The sequence below is a fragment of the Crinia signifera genome, chromosome 5 (assembly GCF_055691185.1).
Source record: "Crinia signifera chromosome 5, ASM5569118v1, whole genome shotgun sequence".
In the NCBI taxonomy this organism is placed as follows: domain Eukaryota; kingdom Metazoa; phylum Chordata; class Amphibia; order Anura; family Myobatrachidae; genus Crinia; species Crinia signifera.
The window spans coordinates 120,999,552-121,025,178 of record NC_139221.1 but is presented as its reverse complement, the minus strand read 5'-3'; the positions used below and the strand labels follow the sequence as shown (position 1 = coordinate 121,025,178).

Genomic DNA, 25,627 nt, shown 5'->3' with positions numbered 1-25,627 from the left:
ATGGTTTCTGTCATCATGCTGACTGATTGTTAATGCCAACAATGCAGATATACCCTGTACTTGTCCTGCATGTTCTTTTACTGTAAGTTGCTATTTTCTTGTTGGGCTCTTGTTTTTTTATACATTGTTCGGTGCTGCAGAACTTTGTGTCACCATATTAATAAAGAATAATAATATATTGGCTACTGCTCCCCACATATAAACAGTCATTTAATTATGATTTTTCTTCGTTTATGATGTAAAGGGTGCAATTGCTCTTGCTGGGCAATACACAGAGCAGAGTATTACTATAACATTCCTTCAAATTTGATAATTACTACTGTAGTACTGTAAATGCATTTTTCATGATAGTCATTTATAAACCTACATACTTTTTGAAGGCGTTATTAGATCTTCCATGTAGTTTTTTTCTTCCATTGTGAAAAACTTCTTCTTGACACTTGAAGTCCTGAAATACATAAACACAATAAAAATACTTCAGTGTATGACACAAACAATAACATTTCAAATTAATATACATTATATAATTACATAAATGGTATGGAGTGTGCCCTCAAAATAAAATACACACATTCAGACAGAATCTGTGACCAGAGCACACTCACTGAAGGTGAGAACCGCCTTTGGATTAACCCCAGAATCTGTACAGAATTTACTGTTTTATCCCAATATCTGAGTTTTTATAGCTGGATCCACCAGAAATCGAACCCGGGTCCATCTTGAATTACACATAGGGCTTCCCCAGACCGACTGGAGTCATCTAATAGGAATGAATTCCTCTTGAGAAAGACTGCCTTATTAAATCCTTACGATCCGTTAACCCCTGATGAAGTCATTTTAAGGGACTGTTATCAAGCGTTTGAATTGTCTCAATCAAAACCATAAAGATCTGGATGAATTGTTGCCACTTTGTGGATTAAGAGACCTTTTTAATACATTTTTGCAATTATTTGGACTCTTATTCTATATATTAGAGTTAATTGTATTAAGGCTGGACTGATCATATTGTGAAGATCATCACTAGGGGCGCCAACTCACGACTGTGCTATATATATATATATATATATATATATACACACACACACACACACACACACAGAGACACACACACACACACAAAGAACCAACATATTTCTGAAATAAATCTTGCAGACAAGAACTAAAGACAAAATACTTATGAATCCATGGTCAAGATAAATATCCTACTTAAATTGTTAGTCATTGTCGCAGCATATCAACTCAGCTATGTAGATTCTGGGGATGTCCAAAATGTATTGTGCATCTACACTTAAGGGCTGATTCTGATGGTCTCATTAGCAACAAAAGTTTGCTGCTTAGCGTGCCTTCTAATGCCACCCATCGCCCGTGCGAATGCCCGCCCCCCTGCCATGGGTCACACATTCCTGCCACTTTGCAAGTTTTCCTTATACATCCATTCGCAGGGTAGTGTACAGGAAGTGCTGGGCGTTCACTTTCACATGCAAACAGGGCCGGCGCCACCACTAGGCAGTGTTAGGCATTTGCCTAGGGCGCTGGCCACTGGGGGGCGGTAGTTGGGAGCAGGGCAGGAGGGAGAGCTGGAGGTCTGGCTTAGCGGGCAGGAGGGAGGGCTCGCTGCGCTGTGTGCAGTTCAGTCCCGGACCCCGGTGCATGTTAACTGACATTTTCCTCCACCCGCACCGCGTACAGCCGCTCAGCCGGGCAGCGTCTGAGGGTGAGCCAAGTGCTCACCGCTGCCCGGCTGAGCGGCTGTACACGGTGCGGGTGGAGGAAGATGTCAGTCACACTGCGCCGGGACTGAATTGCGAGGCCTCCTGACCGCTAAGCCACACCTCCAGCTCTCCCTCCCACCCGCTGAGCTAGACCCGAGCTCCTGAAGGGTGAGTATGTACACCGGAACAGCACAGCGGCCGTATCCCTCCCCCCCCCAAATCAGCGCGCCAGCCGCATCACCCCCTCCCCCCCAGGAGCAGCACGGCATCCGTATTCCTCCCCACCCCCCACCCGTGGAGCGGGTGAGCGCTGGGGCGCCCCCCCCCCCCACCTGGGGCGCACGGTGCCTTGCACCGGCACTGCATGCAAACGCCCCTTCCTGCCTCCATTCCTGCCTCCATCCTCCCCCCCCCCCGGTATGAATGCCATGGGGACTATGCAAGTCACCCGCACACAAGCCCTGCGCATGCGCATATGCTAATATGCGCACACGCAGTGCAATGACATTGGTCCCCTGTTGCCAACTAGAATGCTGGCCTTATTTGTAGTACAGAGATCACATTTTGCTATTTGCAATGCATATTGTGGTTATCTGGTGTACCATTGTAAGCATTGTGTAGCCACACAATCACACTTAATTGAAATGAACTAGTAAATTGTTGTGCAATTTCTATGTGCAGAGATGACTGTTGCAAGATTTAAAAAGACCAAAAACACTATCATGCAATATTTTCATATTTAACAATAAAAACAAGCAGTCTTTAACAAGCATGTCAAGCACAATGAAAATGTAAAGTAACAAATACAATGTGAGCTTTATCATTCCCATACTATGTGATACACAAGCACTGCAATCCAGCACCTACTGTAAGCCTTCTTATGCAATGTCATAGGCAGAGTTGGATTAAGACCCCCAAGGGGCCCAAGGTTTGGAACCCTCTCCAGTCAAATGTGTCCCTGTACAAATATTTTTCAGACAATTTAATTTACCCCACCTCACCCTGAATTTAAACCCCAGTAACATGCAGATATGTTGCTGGTCAATGAAGCAGTAATGGAAGACCATATTACATTGTATGGTGCAGAAATCCATCAATGCATGCAACCGATAACAATGCATTCAGTTTAGCATAATAGGTGAAGTATACACCGTATTCACACCATGGAAATTGTTATCGGTATGTCCTAATACTATAGAATACTATATCAATAGTATGTACTGTCATGTGTACTGTCAGTCACTTCATTGGTTACCTGTATTCTACCGTATTCAATACAATTTTTTTTTACTTACACACAAAGCCATAAACCAAACTACACCAACATACATATCTTCTCTTATCTCAAAATATCATCCAACACAACCTCTACGCTCCTCCCAAGATCTGCGTCTCTCATCCACACTCATTACTCGCTCCCATTCCCGACTGCAGGACTTTCTTCGGGCTGCACCCACTCTGTGGAATGCCCTCCCAAGCACAATAAGACTCTCCGCCAGTCTCCAAACCTATAAGCGTTCCCTAAAAACTCATCTCTTCAGGCAAGCTTATCAAATTCCAGAACCAGTCATAGAACCTTGCATTCTGGTGGAATCGATGCAATAAAGAATACAGTATCTATCCTTATGTATCAATGCCTATTTCCCTATAGATTGTAAGATTGTGAGCAGGGCCCTCCCACATTTTGACTGTCTGTAAATACCGTGTTTTGTGGTATCACTGTCCCCTATGTAAAGCGCAACCGAATATGCTGCGCAATTATGGTCAAAAATAAACAAATTTGCAGACTCACTTTCCTTAGACGCTATTCTCTAATAAGTCAGACATGTTACATAGAGTAATAGCTGACAGAAATAACCATAATTCAATTACCTAAAATAACTGACTGATATAACCGTAAATCAGTGAACTAAATTAACTTACAGTAATGAATGTGGGAAGACCAAAAATATTTTGTACCCAAAATCTTTGGAAAAGCAACATTTACATATAACTGAAGGAAAACTTTAAAGCCATCTTGCAATGTAAAAGTGATTATAGAACTGAACAAACCGAAAAATCTGGGGAACTACTGGCAACTGAGGGGTGAATTTATGAAGCTTGGAGAAGTGTTAGCTATCCCCATAAAGAACGTTATGAGCAAGGTGATAATGGGTCAGCCAATCAGCTCTTACCTGTCAATTTACATATTGTAGCTGATTGGCTGAACCATTATCACCTTGCTCATAATGGGGCAGATGTATTAAGCCTGGCGAAGAGATAAACTGGAGATAAATTGGAAGGAGATAATGCACCAGCCAATCAGCTGTGTTTGAAATATGTCAGTTAGGAGTTGATTGGCTGGTGCGTTCTCTCCTTCCACTTTATCTCCAGTTTATCTCTTCGCCAGGCTTAATACATCTGCCCCAATGTTCTTTATGGGGATAGATAACACTTCTCCAAGCTTCATAATTTCACCCCTCAGTGAGTAATAAACAGACCTTTGCACCTGCTAGGTGACATAGAAAATGTGAACTGGAGTTCTGAGATCCTAATTTGAAAACTACTGCTCTAGCATATACTATTTACATTGGAATGGCCATGGGCACCTAATTCACCACCAGCTATGTCAAAAGGGGAACTTTGAATCATGCATTGCCTGAAATGGCAGTTTTCGGATACATTTGGTGCACTATGGGAATTTATTTATTAACTGCAGTGGAGATCCAGTCACATAACATTCATACAATATATAACAGAATTATATCTATCTATCTATCTATCTATCTATCTATCTATCTATCTATCTATCTATCTATCTATCTATTTATTTATTTATTTACAGTTTCTTGTATAGCGCAGCAGATTCCGTTGCGCTTTACAATAGTATCTATCTATCTATCTATCTATCTATCTATCTATCTATCTATCTATCTATCTATCTATCTATCTATCTATCTATGGGACAGATGCGCTAAGCTTAAAAATTGATCAAATGGAGAGTGATAAACAACCAGCCAATCAGCTCCTGTCTGACAGTTTTCAAACACAGTTTGTGACATGGCAGGTAGGAGCTGATTGGCTGGCTGTTTTTCACTTCATTTTATCACTTTTGAAGGTTAGTACATCTGGCCCTATCTATCTATCTATCTATCTATCTATCTATCTATCTATCTATCTATCTATCTACTGATGTGTCTGCAGACATCCTTATAACTAGCAATGGCAATCACAGATCATTTACCATGACTAGTATGCCCAGGGGAGAACATGTACATTGCATACACATCTATAGGATTGCTTGAGTGCATACATTCTTGTGAATGGATTGCATCCACGAACAGCTAGTCGCAGATGCAATGCAGCTTCATGTGTGACCGTTTAACAGGTAACTACAGATGCATCTGTATCTATCTAGCCATACATACTGAAGAATAATGAAAATATCATCATCATATTGGCATGTAATAACTACTACCACCAGTATCGGTGATATTATATCCAGAGAGTTCTGGCATAATATACAAAATCAAAACATTTCTGATTTCTGTTATGTCCCATACTTATTCATTACTTATTCATGCTGCTGCCTCTGTTTGATAGACCAGAATTTGTCACACGCCTGTGCCCCAGAGCCTGCAGGAGGAATGAGACACCTGTTGGAGTGGCCTGGTTCAGTGCTGCTCCTTGGTGGCGGCAAAGGAAGGCTGGCGCAACGTCAGCATCATGGTGTTGCACAGCCGCATACACCGCCAACAGCGGACCAATCCAAGTGACAGGTAATTGTCCTCGGGCAGGCAATCATTTTAAAAGTATACAAAAATGCTGGAGCCCTGTATCTTGTGTCCCTGATTCACGGCCAGGCAACTCTGACCCTCAGGGGCCCAGTACAGGTGTTCTCTTTGTCCCCCCTGTCGCCTACTATGCCTTTTTGGTAATCCAGCATTGACTAAAACACCTACACTCTGCCTATGCAGCCAAATGTACACTGATTATTTATGGCAAACAAAAACTTGTGCAAATTTATATCAATCCACCTCCAATCACAAGTTACTTCAAAGGTTAGCAATAACTTGTGGGACGATTTTGTGCCACCATTTGTTCAGGCTTTAGCGCTTACAGCACCGCCTCCCGTGCTGAGCACGGGGCGGCCACATCATTTGCATATTGATGTAATGACGCGACAACTGCGCATTTGATCCACCCCCTTCAGTCTGAGCAGTGCATGTGGAGGGAGCTGAGGGGCTGGCGCCGTGGATTGCTGTGCTTAAAACCGCGGTCGTCCGATCCCTGCTGTTGTGTATGAGAGGAGGGGAAAGTGAGCCCTGTGTGCCTGCACACTGCTGGCAGCTGCTGCTGTTAGGATGGAGTCGGAGCCGGTGGGTGGGCATATGGTTCTGTGGTCCTAGACTGTGTCTTTCCCCTGCTGTGTACTTACATCACCTGACTCTTACCATCTACAAATATGTATTGTTATAAGGGGAGGGGTGAAGAAAATTTAATTAGAGGACAGGGGGCTTTTAAAATTAATAATACTAGGGTATTGTTATGTGGGCAGTGTTTAAGGTGCATTACTTGGGGGAATTATGTGTAAGGGACATTACTGGGGGCATAATATGGGCATTATTTCTGTGGCATAATGTGTTATGGCATTACGGTTTGTGTCATAATATCTAATGGGCAATATAGTATGCAGCAATGTGTAATGGGCATAACGGTGTGTTCCATAATGTGTAATGGGCATAATGGTGTGTTCCATAATGGGGAATGGGTATAACAGTGTGTTCCATAATGTGTAATGGGCATTATGGTGTGTTCCATAATGCGTAATGCCTCCTTTCTGTAAGGCCATGCCCCTTTTTGCTGCCCAAGGGTCCCACCTGCTACACTAGTTAGATCTGGGACCACACATTACCATATTTCTAAATTTGCCAGTTCCCACACTGTCCCATCAGTGTGCCACAATATTATGAATAGATGTCACAAGCAAGTGGGCCTGTGTGGCCGCAGCAGGTGGACCTGTGTGCTCAAAATGCCAAGGCCAATTTCTGGTCCCAGTCCGGCCCTGCATAACAATTAGCGTACTCCTTAATGATGATAGCGGATGTGACTTTTCAAAAAAAGTGTCTTGCAACAGGTTTGTCTGACTGGCCTGTTTGTAAGGCCGACCTAATACTCAGTCTGTGGTTAGCCATCTTTTGTTTGAATGTACACCCAGTTTTGTCGACATATACCAGCCCGCATGGGCACTTTAACAAGTAAATTTACGAAGTCAGATGTACATGTCAATAGCACTATTGGCCCCCTAGCAGTCTAAAGACTTCTGATTGGCTGCTAGGCAGCCTATAGTGCTATTTGGGAGGAGGAGCTGCAGGATACAAAAAGAGACATCCACGGGCTTCTCCTCAGTCCGTACTGGTATCGGGTACAGCATTTTTTTATTTACAAAGTCTCTGGGATGCCTACTTGGATTGAAGAGGATGTGATCTACGCTGGAGGACCTGGTGAGTATGGATGCCTTCCACAGCAGGTACCCATATGGATTTTCTTCAGGACCAGCGGACAGAGGATACCTACCTACGTGTCAAGGTAGGTAAGTATCTGTATTTATGGGCTCTGTGTGTAATAAAGTTATACTTTTATCGTGTGTGTGTTTTTATTTCACTATTTGTACTGGTGTGGCCCTTTAATGCCCCCCATGCTGGGACTTGTGGCTCTGCAAGTCCCTGCATGTGGTGCAGGCTTGCTGGAACTCAGTTCCACAGCAATACACAATAGTTATTTCTATTTTTACACATTTATCAGCCCGATGCCCAACGCCCAAGAGGCATTGGAAACAGCTCTGGGCTTCAGTCTGGGCAGGTAATTCTGGAGGGGGGACCCCTTCATTGGGAGGGTCCCCACTTCCCCAGGATCCCTGCCCAGGCTGAAACAGTCAAGGGGTAAATGCTTTAGCTGGGGCTGTGGCATTACCCTGCTGGCTGGTTGGGCCCAGTGCTGGTTCTTGAAATAAGGGGGACCCCTACTCATTTTGTCCCAATGTATTTTGGGAACCTGGACCGGCCCTTGAGCATGGTGCAGGAGACCCCTATTCAGTTTTCCTTGTGATTTGTTGAAACCAGGAACGGCTCTTTGAGCCCGGGCTGGTAATGCTCTATGACATTTTTTTTCTTTCTTTTTTTTTTTTAAATAAAACCATGTCTGAAAAATCACACATGTCCTCAAATTCCCACCATTTCACATTTATTGTTTTGCCACAAATTCACATCTCATTCTATAATCGATTTTTTTTTTAAATCCCGATTTCAAAAAATGCAATAATGTGCCTTACTAAAAATCGCATCACAATACACTCATGTTAAATAAAATAGTGTTAAAGATGTTTTGTAAATGTAAAAAAAGGAGATATATTCTAAATTCACTAAAACATTACTTAAAAATTAGTGATTGTATATAAATTTATTTTTCCAACTTAATCTCAACTCATCATACATAGGCAAATGTTCAATAATTTTGAGCATATTTATAACCTGAAATTTAACATTTGTAATGACTGATTATAGCAATAAAATAAAATAAAAAATTCTTCAAACATTCTGACATGTTGCGCAACATGTGTTGTTATGTCTACAAAGGCCCACTGATCTGGAATAAATCGCAAACATAAATGTTTTATTCTTATGAAGAATACTAGTGGTCAGTGGTCCATAATGTATGTGCTCAAGTCTGGCAAGCAAATCTAAAAAGTAATGGAAAGTAATGCTAACAATGAGATTATTGAAATATTTGTTTAACTCTGACCTGTTTCTGTGAAAGGCTGCCAAGTACGATTATGTCATTCTGCGCATCCTTCTCAAACTCTTCAATATAGCCGGGAACAGCCTCATCTTTTGGGTGGAAGTCACCAGCACTGCTAAGTGCATCAATATGTTCTGAAGTTGAAGTAACGGCAGAAACTATCCCAGCTTTAGCTAGAACTAAGGAAAAGAAATTCACCTACATTAAAATTTTCCACATTTTTATTTGTTACACAGTTACATAGTAGTTAAGGCTGAAAACAGACTTGTGTCCATCTAGTTCAACCTAGGTTTATTAGCTTAACCCTTGGTTTTATGTAGTGAATACTGATATTTTAATTTTAAAGACAGATTGTTTTTCTTAATTGTACCCCTGGATGTTTTTAATCAATACATATTTGTCCAACCTTATTTTAAACGTGTTTATTGTGTCTGCCGACACCACCTCACCAGGAAGAGAGTTCCATAGTTTAGTTGCCCTGACTGTGAAAAAATGTTTCCTTCTAAGGGAACAAAATCTTTTGTCTTTTAATCTAAACTCATGCCCACGAGTCCTTCATTGTATTAAAAAGTGTGCTGGACAGTTCCTTATATTGTCCCCTGATATAGTTGTACATGTTAAGCATGCCCCCCCTTAAACGTCTCTTCTCTAGAGTAAACAATCCTAATTTGTTCAATCTGTCCTTGTAGCTTAAATTCTCCATTCCCTTTATTAATTTTTGTTGCTCTTCTTTGGAGCAACAAAATGCCTTCCCACTTAGAATATAACTAGCACATTAGTTATGTCTCCCAAGGTGCACAACCTTGCATTTATCTACATTGAACCACATTTTCACTTGTTTGCCCAATTATCTAGTTTATTAACATCATTTTGAAGTGTGGAGACATCCTCGCTTGATCTAATTACTCTGCTCATTTTTGTGTCATCAGCAAAGATGGAAACTTTGCTTAGTATTCCCACTCCAATATCGTTATTAAATATGTTAAACAAAATGGGCCCCAGTACCTACCTTGTGGCACTCCACATAGTACTGGTATCATATTTGATACTGCGCCATTCACAACTACTCTCTGTTCTCTATTACACAACCAGTTCCCTACCCACCTACAAATTCTTACCCCTAGTCCCAGTTCCTCCATTTTGTTTATCAACCTCTTGTGTGGCACTGTATCAAAGACCTTAGCTTAATCTAAGAAGACCGCGTCTACAGAATTTTCATTATCAAGATTTTTGCTGACATCCCCATAGAAGCCTAGTAAATTTGTTTGGCATGAACGATTTTTCACAAACCCATGTTGGTTGATACTAAGTAAACTATGAAGCTCTAAATATTCCAGGATGCCATCCCTTTAAAAACCTTAAAATAATTTACCCACTATTGATGTTAAGCTCACAGGTCTGTAATTAATTGGGTCATCCCTTTTTTGAATATTGGCACTACCTCAGCTATTCTCCAGTCTTTTGGTACTTTACCTGATGTGAGTTATCAAAAATGTAAAACAGAGGGGTTGCTAATTCCTCCCTTAATTCTTTTAGTACCCTAGGATGAATTTCATCTGGGCCTGGTGATTTGTCTGTTTATATTTTGTTGAGCCGCAATTTTATCTTGTCTGTCGTGAAAGTAATATTAAGATTTGGCTTGCTCATTTCATTTGCGGTACTTGTAAGTTCCACTGTCTGTTCTCCCCTGGTAAACACTGATGAGAAAAATTTGTTCAACAGTACTGCTTTTCCCTTATCCTCTGTAAAGTTTTTACCATTCTTATTGGTTAATGTGCCTATGTTAAATTATTTGTTTACTATTGATGTGTTTGAAAAACTTCTTGGCATTGGTTTTGCTCTCAGAGGCTATGCACTCCTCAAATCACCTTTTTACAGTGATACAACTGCCACTACTAATGTGAACAAACAATCATGACCCAATAGCTGAAACTAAATCCCATGTCAAATACTTTAGATAGCTTAAGTGTTATATTGTGTAAATTATTTTTAATAAATAAGCCTACTTTCAAAGTCAGTAATGGCATCACCATTCATGAGACATGCTGCTTTGCATATACGACATTGATAATTTAGCTCCCAGATTTTCTCAATTTTATTTCAAGAAGGGAACAACATGAAGATACTGTACATCAACATAAATTTGATAAAAGTCTGACAATTTGTGTAACCCGTGTAAAATTTCAATGAATTTTGAAAAGAGCGGCCATCGTAAAAGTAAGTCTAGCCCTACTTTTGTGTGCAGAGAGAGGAAAAATCATTCGATGGTGAGAAAGTGTCGCAGGGTTTCAGGCGGGAGGAAGTGTGTTTGGCAGGGCGGCGTTTACCTGCTCTCTAGTCAGTGAATATACAGAATGCATATATGAGTATTCAATCCCGGTGGAAATAGTGGCCATGGGTTGAATACCCCACCGTAAGGCTCTATTTCTATATTTTCATGGAATTAACCTTACATGACCTTATCGTAGTGGAACTAATCTCAGAATTATACATTTACAAAATACTGACAAATATTAATTATATCTAGGATATATTTACCAAATTTACCTCAGATTATAGAAAACATACTTTACATGTTGTATGATATTGAATAGACCCTCTCATAATACTTTGCAGATGCTCGTAAAAAGAACAGGTGCCTCCCACACAACATGAAGCACTCTCTATTTTATGGGCATATATAAAAGGATTCAGTATTGAATCCCGGCGGTCGGGATCCCGGCGTTCAGAATCCCGACGCCAGAATCCCGACAGCCGAAATGCCGACAAGGGGGGGACGTGGATCGCCCCCCCTTGCGGGCTCGCTGCGCTCGCCACGCAGCGGGCCCGGTGCCTCGCTACGCTCGGCACGCTATTTTATTCTCCCTCCAGGGGTGTCGCGGACACCCCAGGAGGGAGAAAGTGTCGGCATTTCGGCGGTCGGGATTCCGGCGTCGGGATTCTGAACGCCGGGATCCCGACCGCCGGGATCTTAACTGCATCCCATATAAAACTATCATTTGAAACTAGCAATCAGAACAAACTTTAACGATTAGTATGCACTAGAAAAGGGCCTTCTTTCTTGCTCTAAGGCAGTGATTCTCAACCTCGGTCCTCAGGACCCCCCAACAGAGCATATTTTCCAGGTCTCCACACAGAATCACAGGTGAAATAATTAGCTCCACCTGTGATCTTTTAAAATGTGTCAGGGACTAATGAGTGCACCTGTACACCTGCGGGGTGACCTGGAAAATGTGCACCGTTGAGGGGGTCTGAAGGCTGAGGTTGAGAACCACTGCTCCAAGGAAATCCCTGTATTTCTTATGTCTATTATTTCCCTACTTGTGCATTTGCAAGTGACAAGCAGCGTGGATGTTGTAATGGTTAGGATTACTGCCTCACAGCACTGCAGCCATGGGTTCAATCCCCAACATGGCACAAACTGTGTGGAGTTTGTATAATTTCCCTATGCTTGCATAGGTTTCTGGTTTCCTGCAAGTACTCCGGTTTCCTCCCGAAATAAAAAAAATTCTGGTAGGTTAATTGGCTCCCAACAAAAATTACTCAAGCATTAAGATATATATGGCAGAAAAGAACTGATAACAAAAAGAATCAGGAAGGGGCGCAGATACTAGAGCTGGGTTGCAAAAAAAGCTGTAGTACAAAAAAGGGGGGTGTCACTCCCCAACAATGAAATACAAAGGGAAGAAGGGTGGATTGTGCTTATTAGAGAGGTGGATCTAATCTGATACTAAGAAATACAAGTAACCTTCATAAAAAGTACAATGTTTATTATATAATAAAATAAAAAATGAAATTTAGCAGCACATATTAGAAACAATAAGTAGCATGAAAATTAGCATATAACATGATAGTGGATTAAAAAGGGAAATTTGGGAGAGCGTTTAGCGTTTATTCCCTACCACATGTATATCTGTACATGTGGTAATGTGGTAGGGAATATAGGACCTTATTCTGGTTGACTTGCAAGGCTGCATAGCCTTGCAAGTCCACCAGACGCCACCCTGTGAATGGTGATTCGCTCGTACACCATGCGCACGCCGTGCTTGTTTGCACACCATGCTCATTCATATGTCCTGTGAATGGATGTTTTACATAAATATCCATTCGCAGGCCAGGGGGAAACTCCCACATCTTTCGATGCTCGCCGACTATCGAAAGATGTGGTGTGTGCAAGCATATCAAAAGTGACTCTCAGGTCACTCAGATAAGTGTGCACATTCGGGAGGAAATGGGCAGGCAGCTGACATCCTGTGATCCCTGGCACCCACATCACCGGGCGCATTCCATTGGAATGGCCAGCGTTTTCATGGGAACGCTCATGAAACGCTGCCGATTCCCATGGGTGAGTCCCCCATGGCCGACCACCCCTCCACCTCCCCCCCCGCCTGCAATGTTGGGTGCATGCACCCGGCAAACAATCTGCTGTGGATGCACGCACCTGGCGCATGCACATGCGCAGAAATGCGCATTTAAAAAACATTGCGCTCGCATGCAAATTCACATGCGAGCAAACAGACCTGAACAAGGTCCATAGAGTAGATTGTAAGCTCCACTGGGGCAGGGACTGATGTTAATGGTCAAATATTCTCTGTAAAGCGCTGCAGAATATGTGTGCGCTATGTAAATAACTGGTAATAGTAGAAAACAAAAAAGAGCTGTCACCATACCTTGCAAATCACCACAATCACTTTCATCTTCATCCAGAAGTTGGATCAGATCATCATGAAAAATATTTTCTTTTGGTTTCATAGGCTCTAAAACAGAGGCAACATTACAAAACAATGTTACACCGTGTAACAATATGATAAAGAAAGATACAGTGTATTGTACACAATCATAATCTCGTCTTTCAAACAAGAAAGTAGTCTTTCTTCACACAGGTAAGGAATATGTGATTTTACATTTGTGCCAACTGTTCTTACAATTAAAAGTCACTAAAAGGAAATTGTAAAAATAAGAAAAGGGTTTTTTTTTCCATTCATAATGGAGTCACACAGAGCAGTCATTATACTGCCTGTCAGCAAAATCCCCAGAGTGACATGATTAGACAACTACTGTAAATGAGTAAAAGGAAGGAAGATTTAAACACCGAAGAAGACAATACAGCATGATCATATCCTTAAAATAAACATGACATTTAAAGTAATCACAACAAAATTCAAGTAAAATTCTCAGTTAATCATGAGATCTATGAACTCATTACAGGTTTAAGGAGAGATGTTTCCTGCATTAAAGAAAGAAAATGGAGAGCAATAATGTACAAACAAATCAGCTTCTGCCATTGGGACTTATTCAGACCCAATCGCAGGGCTGCAAAAGAGCAGAGCACTGTGGTCACATAGCCGCTACCTCGCCAGAGATAAAAAAAACACCTTAGTGTAAGCGCGCGAAAGGGCTGCGGGCTAAAATAGGGAAATCCATTTGCAGCACACTCATCCATACCTCCCAACTGTCACGATAATAGGGGGTCAGTCCTGCTATTTGGAGACTATCCTGCTGTCCCTCCCATGGGTGGCAATGTCCCGCAGGTGGGGGCAGTTGGGGGAGCCAGATATCACCGCTGCTCTGCTCAGCGGTGATCGCTGAAGAGATGCCGTGCACCTGCAAATGGCATCTCTTCATTGAAGGAATGATGGAGGGAATGCATGAAGCGATCCAGGGGCTGCCCAGCTGCTAGGGAAGCGCTGGACACACCCTTGAAATTACAAAAATGGGGTTGTGCTGCTAGGCCACGCTCCCTGTATCCAAAGCCACGCCAACCTGCGCAGTAGCTCTGTTTCGAGATGGGCAAACCTTGGGCGCGACAGGTCCACACTCCCAAAATCCCTTTTGATAGGATAAAAAATGTTTGGGCACACAAAATGGTTTCATCCATTGTACAGTATGTGAGCAGTCAGTTTACTTTACATGTGACACATGTATTACGCCTACAGTACTTCTAAAAGACCTAGGGCCAGATGCACTAAGCTTCAAAAGTGATAAAATGGAGAGTGATAAACAACGAGCCAATCAGCTCCTACCTGTCATGTCACAGACTGTGTTTTCAAAATGTCAGGCAGGAGCTGATTGGCTGTTTGTTTATCACTATCCATTTTATCATTTTTGAAGATTAGTGCATCTGGCCCCAAGAGAGTAATTCAGATTTCTACACAGTGACAATGTTCATGCAGGTGAGCATGTATTGGTAGACTGTGCATACTATAGGTACTCTTTATTTTGATAAACTATAGGTACTATTTATTTTGATAAACTATAGGTACTCTTTATTTTGATAATTAAAATTAGAGAACTGCCAAAGCAATCAAATGACCTGTTTTGTCAATTCTGCCACAGATAATCTGATTTTTGGCTAAAGAAACAAAACCACTAATTTCCGTATATAGCATATTATAAATTGCCATTATTGAATAGACATATCTCAGGTATTAATATGATTGAAGATTTACACAGTGTTTACAAAAGTAACAAAGCAATGAAGAAGGCAAGTCAGATGCTTGGTTGCATAGGGATAGGTATCAGCAGTAGAAAGAAAGAAGTAATAATGCCACTGTATAGGTCATTGGTACAACCTCACCTAGAGTATTGTGTTCAGTTCTGGAGGCCATATCTCCAGAAGGATATAAATACATTAGAGACTGTGCAAAGAAGAGCAACTAAAATGGTGCATGGCCTACATCACAAAACGTACCAGGAAAGACTAAAAGATCTTAGTATGTATACTTTAGAGCAGAGAAGGGAAAGGGGGGACTTGATAGAAACTTTCAAATATATCAAGGGTTTTAACAAGGTACAGGTGGTAGACATTCTTCACAGGAAGAGGAGCAACAGAACACGAGGACATGCCCTGAAACTAGAGGGAGGAAGATTCAGGGGAAATGTGAGGAAGAATTACTTCACAGAAAGAGTAGTAGATAAGTGGAATAGCCTCCCAACAGAGGTGGTAGACGCAAATACAGTAGTACAATTTAAACATGCTTGGGATAAGCATATTGATATCCTTACAAAAAAATAAGGATTAAATATGGTTTGAGGTAACATGTTTAAAAAGGGGCAGACTAGATGGGCCAAGTGGTTCTTATCTGCCTTCAAATTCTATGTTTCTATGTTTCTATGTTTCTAAAGGCATTTACAGGAATTGACAGCATAGCATATAATATAGGGGTGATGCACGCTGGATCGTAACGGGGCAAATTCTGCCTTGTTCTGATGGTGGGGTTCTGCGCATATGCAAGCACGTATTTGGCATGTGCAGACCCGGGCAATGAACGGCTGGGGGTGGACGGTGGCAGAAACGGGGCTCAACCATGGGAACGCCCCAGCGTTTTATGGGCATTTCCATTAAAGCTTTGGCCATTACCATGGGAGCACAGGCGGGCCAATCCCAGCCAGGAGCGAGCTGCTGATATCACAAGTCATTGTCTTCAGCTATTTGCAGAGGAAATAAAGGGCAGCTCACACTGACTTATTTCCAAAGGCAGGAGAAATCTTTCGTTGGTCGGCGACCATCGAATGATTTCTCCTGCTAGCGGCCGCATGCAAGGAGATGTGTTAGCAAACAAACAACCCCTCACCTGGTACTGAGGGGATTTGGCATGGGGGCGGGTTTTTGGCAGGGCAGTGTTTCAGCGCTCGGTGAGCAGCAATTTTCGCTGCTTACAGAGCTAACATGAATCACCCTTATAATACCAGCTTTGCTGACTACAATGCGATTGAATATTTGAATGCATGAACAGCAATCAAGTGCACCAATCAGAGCAAAGAGCCACAAACCGTGCTCAAACTTATTTTTGTCTGAGTTGATATTGTTAATTGTGAATATAATTATAAAGCAAGAAAGCCATTTTAGAGAATTGGAAAATACATTTGAAAACTATTTTTTTCTCAAAAGAAATGATGTCTATAAGAAGAATTATATTTTTTATATGAAATAAGAAAGAATACAGTTTGCAACAGAAATAGCTGAATTAGCATCTATAAAAGTGACAATAAGGAAATGTGAACATCTGTACATTAAGGGTCAGATGTATCAAGCTTCAAAATGTGATAAAGTGAAGAGTGATAAACAGCCAGCCAATCAGCTCCTACCTGCCATGTCACAGGCTGGGTTTGAAAAATGACAGGTGGGAGCTGATTGGCTGGCTGTTTATCACTCTCCACTTTATCACTTTTTGAATCTTGATAGAACTGGTCCTAAGCCTCTTTACGCTTGGTTGTGAAGAAAACAGGTAAAGTCCAATGTATCACAAACATAACTTATAACATCCATGCAGACAAGGAATAATAAATATACTATAAAAGGAGAGAAGAAGAGCAACATTGATCTGTATCTTATTCATAGAACAAAGTACTTTTACCAAGAGGTAGCCACACTCCTAGGTGCAAATTTACTAAAGCTTCTAAAAAGAGGTGATGTTGCTTGTAGCAACCAAACAGATTGTATCTAGCATTTTCTAGGATGCCATCGTGAAATGATAGACAAAATTTGATTGGTTGCTTTGGGCAATATCACATATTTTCATTTTTTGCAGCTGTAGTAAACTCCCTCCTCTGTAAGTGGCAAATTCCTTTAGGTACAAATATAATAGAAAGGTATTTCTAAGAAAATGCATTAAAAGACAAAATGTAATTACATGCATCACCCATGAAAAATCTGCACATAGTAGCAAGAAAACTGAAAAGTTATGTGCCTCTGGGCTCAAGCTGTCAGGGGGGCACAAATTAATCTTTCTAGACTAGCTGGATTTATCTGTGGGGATTGTTTGGATCATGCAGCCGCATATCACTGCAGAAGCAGCCTGGTACAATAAAGTTTTTTTCTTTACTGCGACAAGTGTGCATTATGTCATAATGTCACACCTACTGCCCCGATAAAGAGGATGCAGCTGGTTGCACCCTTGAATGAGAAGGCCACACAGAAGGCAATGCAAGTGTGTAAGTGGGCAGGCCAGTAGAGAGCCAAGCCAAGCCAAATACATTTCTGCACCCAAATTAGGTTAGTATTCCACAGGATAATTTTGCTATGTTCATTCATCTATCATTGACTTTAAAAAAAATAATAATTCTGAAAACCTCTAAAGTGTAGATCACACATTTAATAAGAAAAACTAATATACTTAATTCAATCTCTTCTTGTGTGCTATTCTCCAGGTCACAGAGCTTTGGGTTCAATTCCTCATTCATTGTTGAGTTCCAGTATCTTGGATTATCTGTTCAGAGCAATAAAAGGCAGATTAATTTACTGCTATTGGTACATAAAGTGATATGTTCTTTTTTGCATTTACTGTAACAGGAAGAGAAAATACGTATATCTATTTTATTCTGGTCAAAGATTTTACATGTAATTGTTAAACTGGATACACACTGGAGCCACGGGATGTTGTTCCGACATGCCCATCAGCCCAGATCACCAGTAAACACTGAAGCTATTTTAATGAAAGATGGAACGATCACTGGGGGTTATTCAGACTTGATCTCTTCTCTACTAAATTGCATAGCCAGGTATGCGCCACCCTGACAGATTGAAATCCTGCCCCGTGCAAGCCTGCGCATTGCTTAGCATGGTTGCAAAAATGAGCTGGATCTGTGATTAGCTGCAAATCCGTTCGCAAGATGCTTACCATCTAATGATTTCCCCAGTGCGTGCAGTCTGTGCGTAGCACAGGACTTACCTGGTGGCTGCGATAGACACAGTCGGATCAACGTCGTTACCAACCACAAATGCCGGCTTTCTGTCAATCAACTTGCCAAAGATAAAAACAGTAGCAGGATTGTATCACAGGAAGGACTTGCGCTTACGCAGTCTATCAATAATCGCCTGGCCTACCTTCATAAACACCGGAGCACTCAAATCATGCATACTCAATTAGCAATATGGGCAATATGCTGATCAGATCTGTCAGCCAGTCTGTATTCGGCTTTCATATATATTTATGCAACTGTCAATCACAATTTCAAATTGACAATGATGAAATGTTATTCACTTTCATTAACTTATACAGTACAGACTCCAGAGATTGAACTATATAGCTGGAACATTTTGTACTTACTACATGGGATAAAAAAAATAACAAACATAATTTAAAAGTGGTAAAATCTTCAATTGCAATAAGAAAAAGACCACCCCTTGCAAAATTAGTAAAGTTGCACATAAAGTTGTATGTAACTAATGGTATTGGAACTTTCAACACAAATATGTGATCTGACAGTATGCTCTTCTGCAATTGCATTATTATCAGTTATTTATATAGCGCACATATTCTGCAGCACCTTACAGAGAATATTTGAACATTCACATCTGTCCCTGCCCCAGCAGAGCTTACAATCTATATTCCCTGCCACATGTACACACACAGACATTCTAGGATTAATTTGTTGGGAACCAATTAACCTACCAGTATATTTTTGGATTGTGGGAGGAAACCAGAGTACCCGGAGGAAACCTACGCAAGTACGGAGAGAATATACAAACTCTGCACAGTTAGGGCCATGGTGGGAATTGAACCCATGACCTCATTGCTGTGAGGCATTAATGCTAAACATTACACCGTCTGTGCTGTCCCAATCATCTAATCATCTCTGCATACCGTAAATGCTATTTCTGATTTATATTTACCGTACTTTCTTGCCCCCTTTAGCAAAAACATAAAAGAGTAAACAAGTAATAGAGGTGCAGTTATTTTGAGCAACTTATGGTAGAGGTTGAAACAATAATGCAAGCAGTAGTTTCTATTCTCAAAGACTAAATGAAACCTTGATAAGAAGCTGGGTTTAATTTATATTTCTGGACTTGCACAGTTTAGCTGTCAGTCTTTGTTCTATCATTGTAGTAAGTACAAGGACTGAAAATCTGCTTTACCTTGAGGTCTCAATAAAGAGAAATAAATGAGTTTCATTTTTTTTCTACTTTATCTGTCAACAACTACTAGGTTGGTATGAATCTTGGCAGTGTGTAATCAAAGTCTTATGTACTGCAATAAAAGAGCTATTCTACTACATTCAATGTAATTGTTTTCCTCTAGCACAAGCCACTCTGATGCTATACATTTACTGGCCCATATGTTGGTAGACAAAACAATAGGGTATATAATATCAGTTTTAATCTGTACTTTGCTGCATGCATACAATTAAAATTATGCATAGAAAATGTTTAACCCCAATATCCCATTATGTTGGAAAGTCATGCACATAAAGGATTTGTCACATAGAAATGTAGACACATATTAAGAAAATTGTTGTGCTAATTGCTAATTTCCCACCTCTCTGGAGTCCAGGTCCACTTACTGTGTACTAAGCCTTAGTGCACATTAACTCCTGTTCATTCAAAGTTACAGTGGTAGCGTGGAAACATTTAATGAGGTCAATCCAATTAGGAGTTTGCAAAAACGAGTTTGTTTCATGATGAAACTCTTATATATTACACAAAAGCACACACCAGAGAAATGTGAAATATGATCACCAATGGCACTTCGTAGTAGTTACAGTGAGGCAACCTGTAAGAAATGCATGGAAAAGTAAGAAAACTGTCCTGGTCTCCAAAAAAAGACACTGAAATGGCCAGCGACGGACTGATGCCCCCCCCCCCTCTCTCTCTTGGACCTCAGCGGCGCAGAGAGAGAGCCACAGGACCAGCTGCGAGTCCAGCGGCTCTCTCTGTGTGCCGATCGGGAGGCGGAGCCTCACTTTGCACAAAGAAATGAGCCCACCTGGCAATCGGCCTCTCTGGCATTTGCCAGAAGTGCTAGGTGGCAAGTCCGGCTCTGGAGATGGCATTACCACACAGAAGGGTTTTTAATGTCCATACAGAATGTCCCAGAGGTTTTAAAAAGTGTCAAATGTATTATTTTTTCATTTTTTATTAATGTTTGAAAAAATTTGTTTTTTTCATCAAAATAGAGTCTTTCCAGCATATTTTGGAAACATGTATAGTAGTTTTTCAGTTTTTAATATAACAGTTTGTAATAAACAATTTTAACATTCTCCTGCAAGTTCAAAAACCACTCTCCCATCAATACAACACCTAAACTTATCTGTCCTAAATCATTCAACCCATTATTAGCTTTTAAGAGAAACTTAACTAAAAACATACATCTTTAATGGCTAAATTATACTATTTATTTTAAACCATGAGAATACATAACTTAAGAACCTGCTAGCCTAAGCAATGTTTGCTCAGGCTCTGCCAGTTCAGCAATACAGAACCAAATCAATAATGCCAATCACCTGTAATTTGTGGCAGAGAGGGTTTATTGGGCAGTACAACAGGCATACTCTCCAAATTATGATCCAATCAATGCCTCTCCAACCAGTGCTACACAGAATGGTAGTTGCTCATCTATTGGTACATGTAGGGTACGGATTAATCTAGACTGGAAAAAGACAACCAAATTCCCACAACACACATTAAATTGACTAACATAATAGACATATATTCTATATGTGCTGGGGGAATTAGTTTTTTTTTCTGTAGAGTGAATACAGTACCCTGGCATTTTGGCTTGTACAGTAGGATGGGCATGTTAATAAAATGTGTTTTTTTTTTTTTTAATGCATCTTCAAGCTGTGATGTGCAGGCTTTACGTGAGACTAGAGATAGGCAAAGCAGATCCACCAATTCTAAAATTTGGCTAATTTATTTTTTAGTGATTTTAGATTCATTAAAACATTTGTTGGATATTTAATCCTTGATGAATAATTAGTCCAACCACAGTATATGAAACCTAAAGAAGGCAATCAGCAGTCTCAAATCTCTAGTCATAAAATAAGACTGTCAACCAGGGCCGTCTTAACGGCATTGTGGGCCCTACACAAAGCAATGCACTGGGGCCCCTACTTAAGTTAAAAAAAAAATCATAACTTTCTGTGTTGTCTCTCCACCTTAGAGAGCCATAGAGCAACTAGTATCAGCTTAAAGACATTAACTGTTTGGCTGCAGGCCATTTTGTGTAATTTGTAACCAAAGCAGCCGAGCAGCAAAAATGAAGCTGATTATCCTTAAGCCAGACTACTGTACTCTTCATTTCTTATCTTAACATCTTGTTGATATCTGATAGTGACCACATTTAATTGTTTATATACAGTTTACAACTAAATTTAGACCTGGAGACCCCACATAAATGTGCTACCTCACAGTGAATTAGCAACATTTTAGATATTTTAATGTTTATTTGTGTTTATTATTTATTAATGGTTTATGTATATGTGGCCACCCCAGCATTGTCATAGTGGCCATTATATGTGTCATTTAATTTTAATGATATAAAGTTGATTATAAGTTGAACAGTGTGTCCAGTATCATTTTCTCAACACAACTATTCAGATAATGATTTTTTTCCCAGTAGTGCTTTGCGTTATAGTTTATTATTGTAAGTATATGTAAACTCACTGGACACATGCAGCAGCTGGTGTAAATATATTTAAGCTTGATATACACCCTAATCTATTATCAAGCGCCAGGTTCTGTAGTCTAGGTGGGGTTTTTTACCTTGCCAAGCCTACACACACATTTTACTGTACTCTGATCCTTGCATTTGTAGCACTGCCTGAATTATCATTCCCCCTTTTAAATGTATTTCTATTCGATTCAACTTTATTTTCATTGAACAAATCATAAAATTGATTGACAATGAAATGCCTATTGAAGTTCCTTTCAGTTACAATAAAACAAGAAGAATATTTTAAATAAAACCCAGTTTTAGTGCTGTGTATGAATTTACTTTTCTTATTGAAGTAGTCACCAGGCTGATAGTTGCCAGCCAGCCCCTGAACGTATAGATCTATCAAACCATTTTATACAGGTGTTTGATGTACAGTACGGTGTTTGCAGCTCTTGGTTCTGGAGGACTGAAGTATGTCCAGATCTCTACAAACAGTGAAAGAGCTTTATAGAAGCTGTTCCATGGATTTTTTTTAAGGAGGTTATATTGCTAGCATCAAAGTAAAGAAAAGAAATACACAATTTACTGTTTTGCCTGCAGTGGTAGTGACCAATGTACAGGGGTGTGGCCAGCTGCTTCGGAGACTAGACTAACCACTACATAGTGCAGGGTCTGGGCCCCTTAATAAAGTATACCTATCCTCCCCAATCTCTAAACCTCTCTAACTGATGCCTAACCTTAACACTTTCTCCAAAGCCTAACTATAACCCTCCCCCTTAATGCATTACCCTAACTCCCCTTTTATTGTCTAACCATAAACGACCCCAGCATGCTAATGATTGTGATGCCTGCTGTAGGGATTCCGGGGTTGTTATCTCCAGTGATGTTGGTATTCCAGCACCAGTGTTGTGGCTGTAGGTGAGGATCTGGCACCAGTATTTTGACCACTGGAATCCCTTCTGGAGGTCAGACTCTAAATTTGCTGTAAGTGTGGAATTTACTATACTGTATGACAATAATTAGAATAAAGGTAAATGTATTCTTTAAGGTAGTAAAAAATGTACTATAGGTCAGGTCTCCATTATTCGCGTATTCCAAAAACCGAAATATTCCGAAAACAGTGTTTTTTCTGAAAATGTCAGGTTTTTTTACCCCACTCCTTTTTTCATACTTACCTCGGCCCCCATGTGCACAGCGGCCTCTGGGATCCTCTTCAGCATCATCTCCGGTCCCAGGGGTGCATTGCGCGAGTGTGAGGTCATGCAATGCACCCCTGGGACCAGAGATACCGCTGAAGAGGATCCCGAAGGCCGCCGTGGATGCCAGGGGACACCGTGGATGTTGGGGGACCATCGGGGCACCACCAGGGGACCAGGTAATTATGGGAAAAAATATTCCGAAAACCAAAAAAATCCCTTATCCAAAATGCTTGTGGTCTCGAGCATTTCAGATACTCAACCTGTATTAGCATTTTTAAAATGTAAGTAAAACTTGATTTTCTTTAATTTGTAGTTATTTTCATACAGCATTTATGTAGCAAATTACTACTAAGTATTTCAGTGATTATCCACATGAATTACCACAGTAAAAGTTTTAAACTTTTGTTACACTTATTTTACTTTATTGTAACTATTAGTCTTGAGTTGTGAATGCAGCTCCTGCAAAGGTCAGACAAGGCCAGGATCTGTAAGGTGAGCTTCATTACATTTTAGTGCACTGTTACAGTGGAGGTGAGAATTATACTGCTTTCACATCGCAAATCCTGCTTAGACCCAGTATTTTAAAACGTTTCTCAAATGGTCTGAGCAAGTTAAACCCTTTACACATCGCATGTTGGAACTGGTATATTACCGGTTCATTATTGGGTTGGTAACTTTCACACTGAACCCATTTAACCCATAGAAAACAGTGTGATGACATTTTAAATGGACTTTTTTGGCTCACACATATGACATTTTTAACACAATAAAGGAGGGGCTGGGCAGGGCTGGTGCAAGTCCTGCCAGCTCCCCAAGCGCCCAAAGCTCCCCAAGGGGGAGGGGGGGGGGCAGCTGGCACCAGACCCACCACGCTCTGATACTGCAGAGGGGAGACCAGGAAGAAAGCTGCTGCTACTGCAGCAGCAGCTGGCAAGTGCGGGACACCTAGCCGGGGAGGGGGGGATTGCAGGCACGGTAGTCCGTGGGTGGTACCCGCTGCCCAGCCCCCCGGTGGGCAGGCGGGTGGGTGGAGGGGGGGCCTGTGTGCGGGGGGTCACCTGGGGCACTCTGCGGCTGAGCAAGAGGGGGGGGGGGCAGCACATTGCTGCTGTCCAGCAATGGCGGGCTCCAGGCAGGGAGGGGGGGCGGGGGCGTACGGACTCACCTGGCTGCTCCCTGCTTGGTTGAATTCCTGGCTGGGTGTCCCGCATGCTGCTGCAGCTTTCTTCCTGGTCTCCTCAGCTGCTCAGTACCGCCTTCCTGTGGCCGGCGCCCTAGGCAAATGCCTAGAGCTGCCTAGTGGTGGCGCCGGCCCTGGGGCTGGGGAGTGCTTTGATCAGTGCAGCAATCATGGCAGACAAAGCACATGTCTCCAGAGACTTTGTGAATGTTTCCGCTGTATTGCTTCTGGATTCAGAATTGGTCACCTAAGTGACAATTGCAGGCGCTGTCAGGGGTGGTTTCACCAAGAGCAGCCACTTGGTGGTAGGATGGCCAGTCCCACACTAAATCAGGAAATGTACAAACAGAAAAGTGGTGCTTGTTTTGATGAAAAAATTGTATACAAGTTTATTATAAACTTAAAAGTATGCGTATAATAGCATAAATGACACACATTTATGAATAGTAGCAATTTATAAGCAATGAAACGGCTCAGAGCCATGTAGGATCCTTCTTTTTGCCCATTTTCAAATACCGTTTTTTTTTAACCATTACATTCACATTGGCACTTTCGCACTGCAGCTAGAACATGTTTGAAACGTTTAAAAAATGGCAATATACCATTTTATAGCTGCGATGTGAAATGGGTATTCTAAACAACTTGGATTACAGGCACAGCAATTTTATGGGCCCTGCAGCTTTAAGGATTATGTCTAGTATGACTGCTAATACACTGTGTGCATAAGAAGCCCAAAATGTGGCCTTAAACAATTAATTCCAATGATTACATTATTTCTAGCTTCTAAAATTTCATACCTAGGGAAAAAATACTATGAAGGATTAAAAAGTGAAGTAATCTATGTCAAAGCCTTTAGGGGTTTACAAGTATAGTACTCTATGATTATTTGAAGCCAATTGCACACTGCCAAAGGTAATTTGTTAATAGCTTAGAATTAAAAGTTGAGCGCTAATCATTCATATTCTGCTTTGAAAACACATGAACATATTTAAATTTAATAGGTCCATGTGGAATTTTCATCTAGCTAAATTGCACTGTAAATATGTTAAGAGGACTGTCAAACAAGTATAATTGTTGTCTCACTGTTGCTTATAATTACATTTTAAATACAACGCTTCAAAGGTGTTTCTGTGTTATACACAAAAGTAAACAAATTACGATTGTTATGCTGCAAAAATCAGAAACAATCTGAACAATCAAACTAGACATGCCTCTGATTTCAGCAGAAAGGAGAAACATTTTTATAATAGATAATTTCTTCTTTATATATCCTCATGGCTAACATCCCATGTGTGTGTGTGGGGAGGGGGATCTGTGTGTGTGTGTGTTTGGGGGTGGGGTTGGGTGCAATGGTGGCTGGTACCTTTCTGCCGGAGGGGGCTG

At 41.0% G+C, this 25,627-nt stretch overlaps 1 protein-coding gene across 1 annotated transcript in view; it reads right to left on the bottom strand.

Moving 5' to 3' along the window:
- Positions 1–25,627, bottom strand: part of LOC146005725 (uncharacterized) — a 286,436-nt gene that overhangs the window by 212,208 nt on the left and 48,601 nt on the right. The window contains exons 8-11 of the mRNA XM_083145153.1: positions 17,606–17,698; positions 13,160–13,246; positions 8,493–8,668; positions 372–448 (exon numbers count right to left, since the gene is read on the bottom strand). Coding sequence (XP_083001279.1) covers positions 372–448; positions 8,493–8,668; positions 13,160–13,246; positions 17,606–17,698 — 433 coding nt within the window. The remainder of the gene's footprint in view (positions 1–371; positions 449–8,492; positions 8,669–13,159; positions 13,247–17,605; positions 17,699–25,627) is intronic.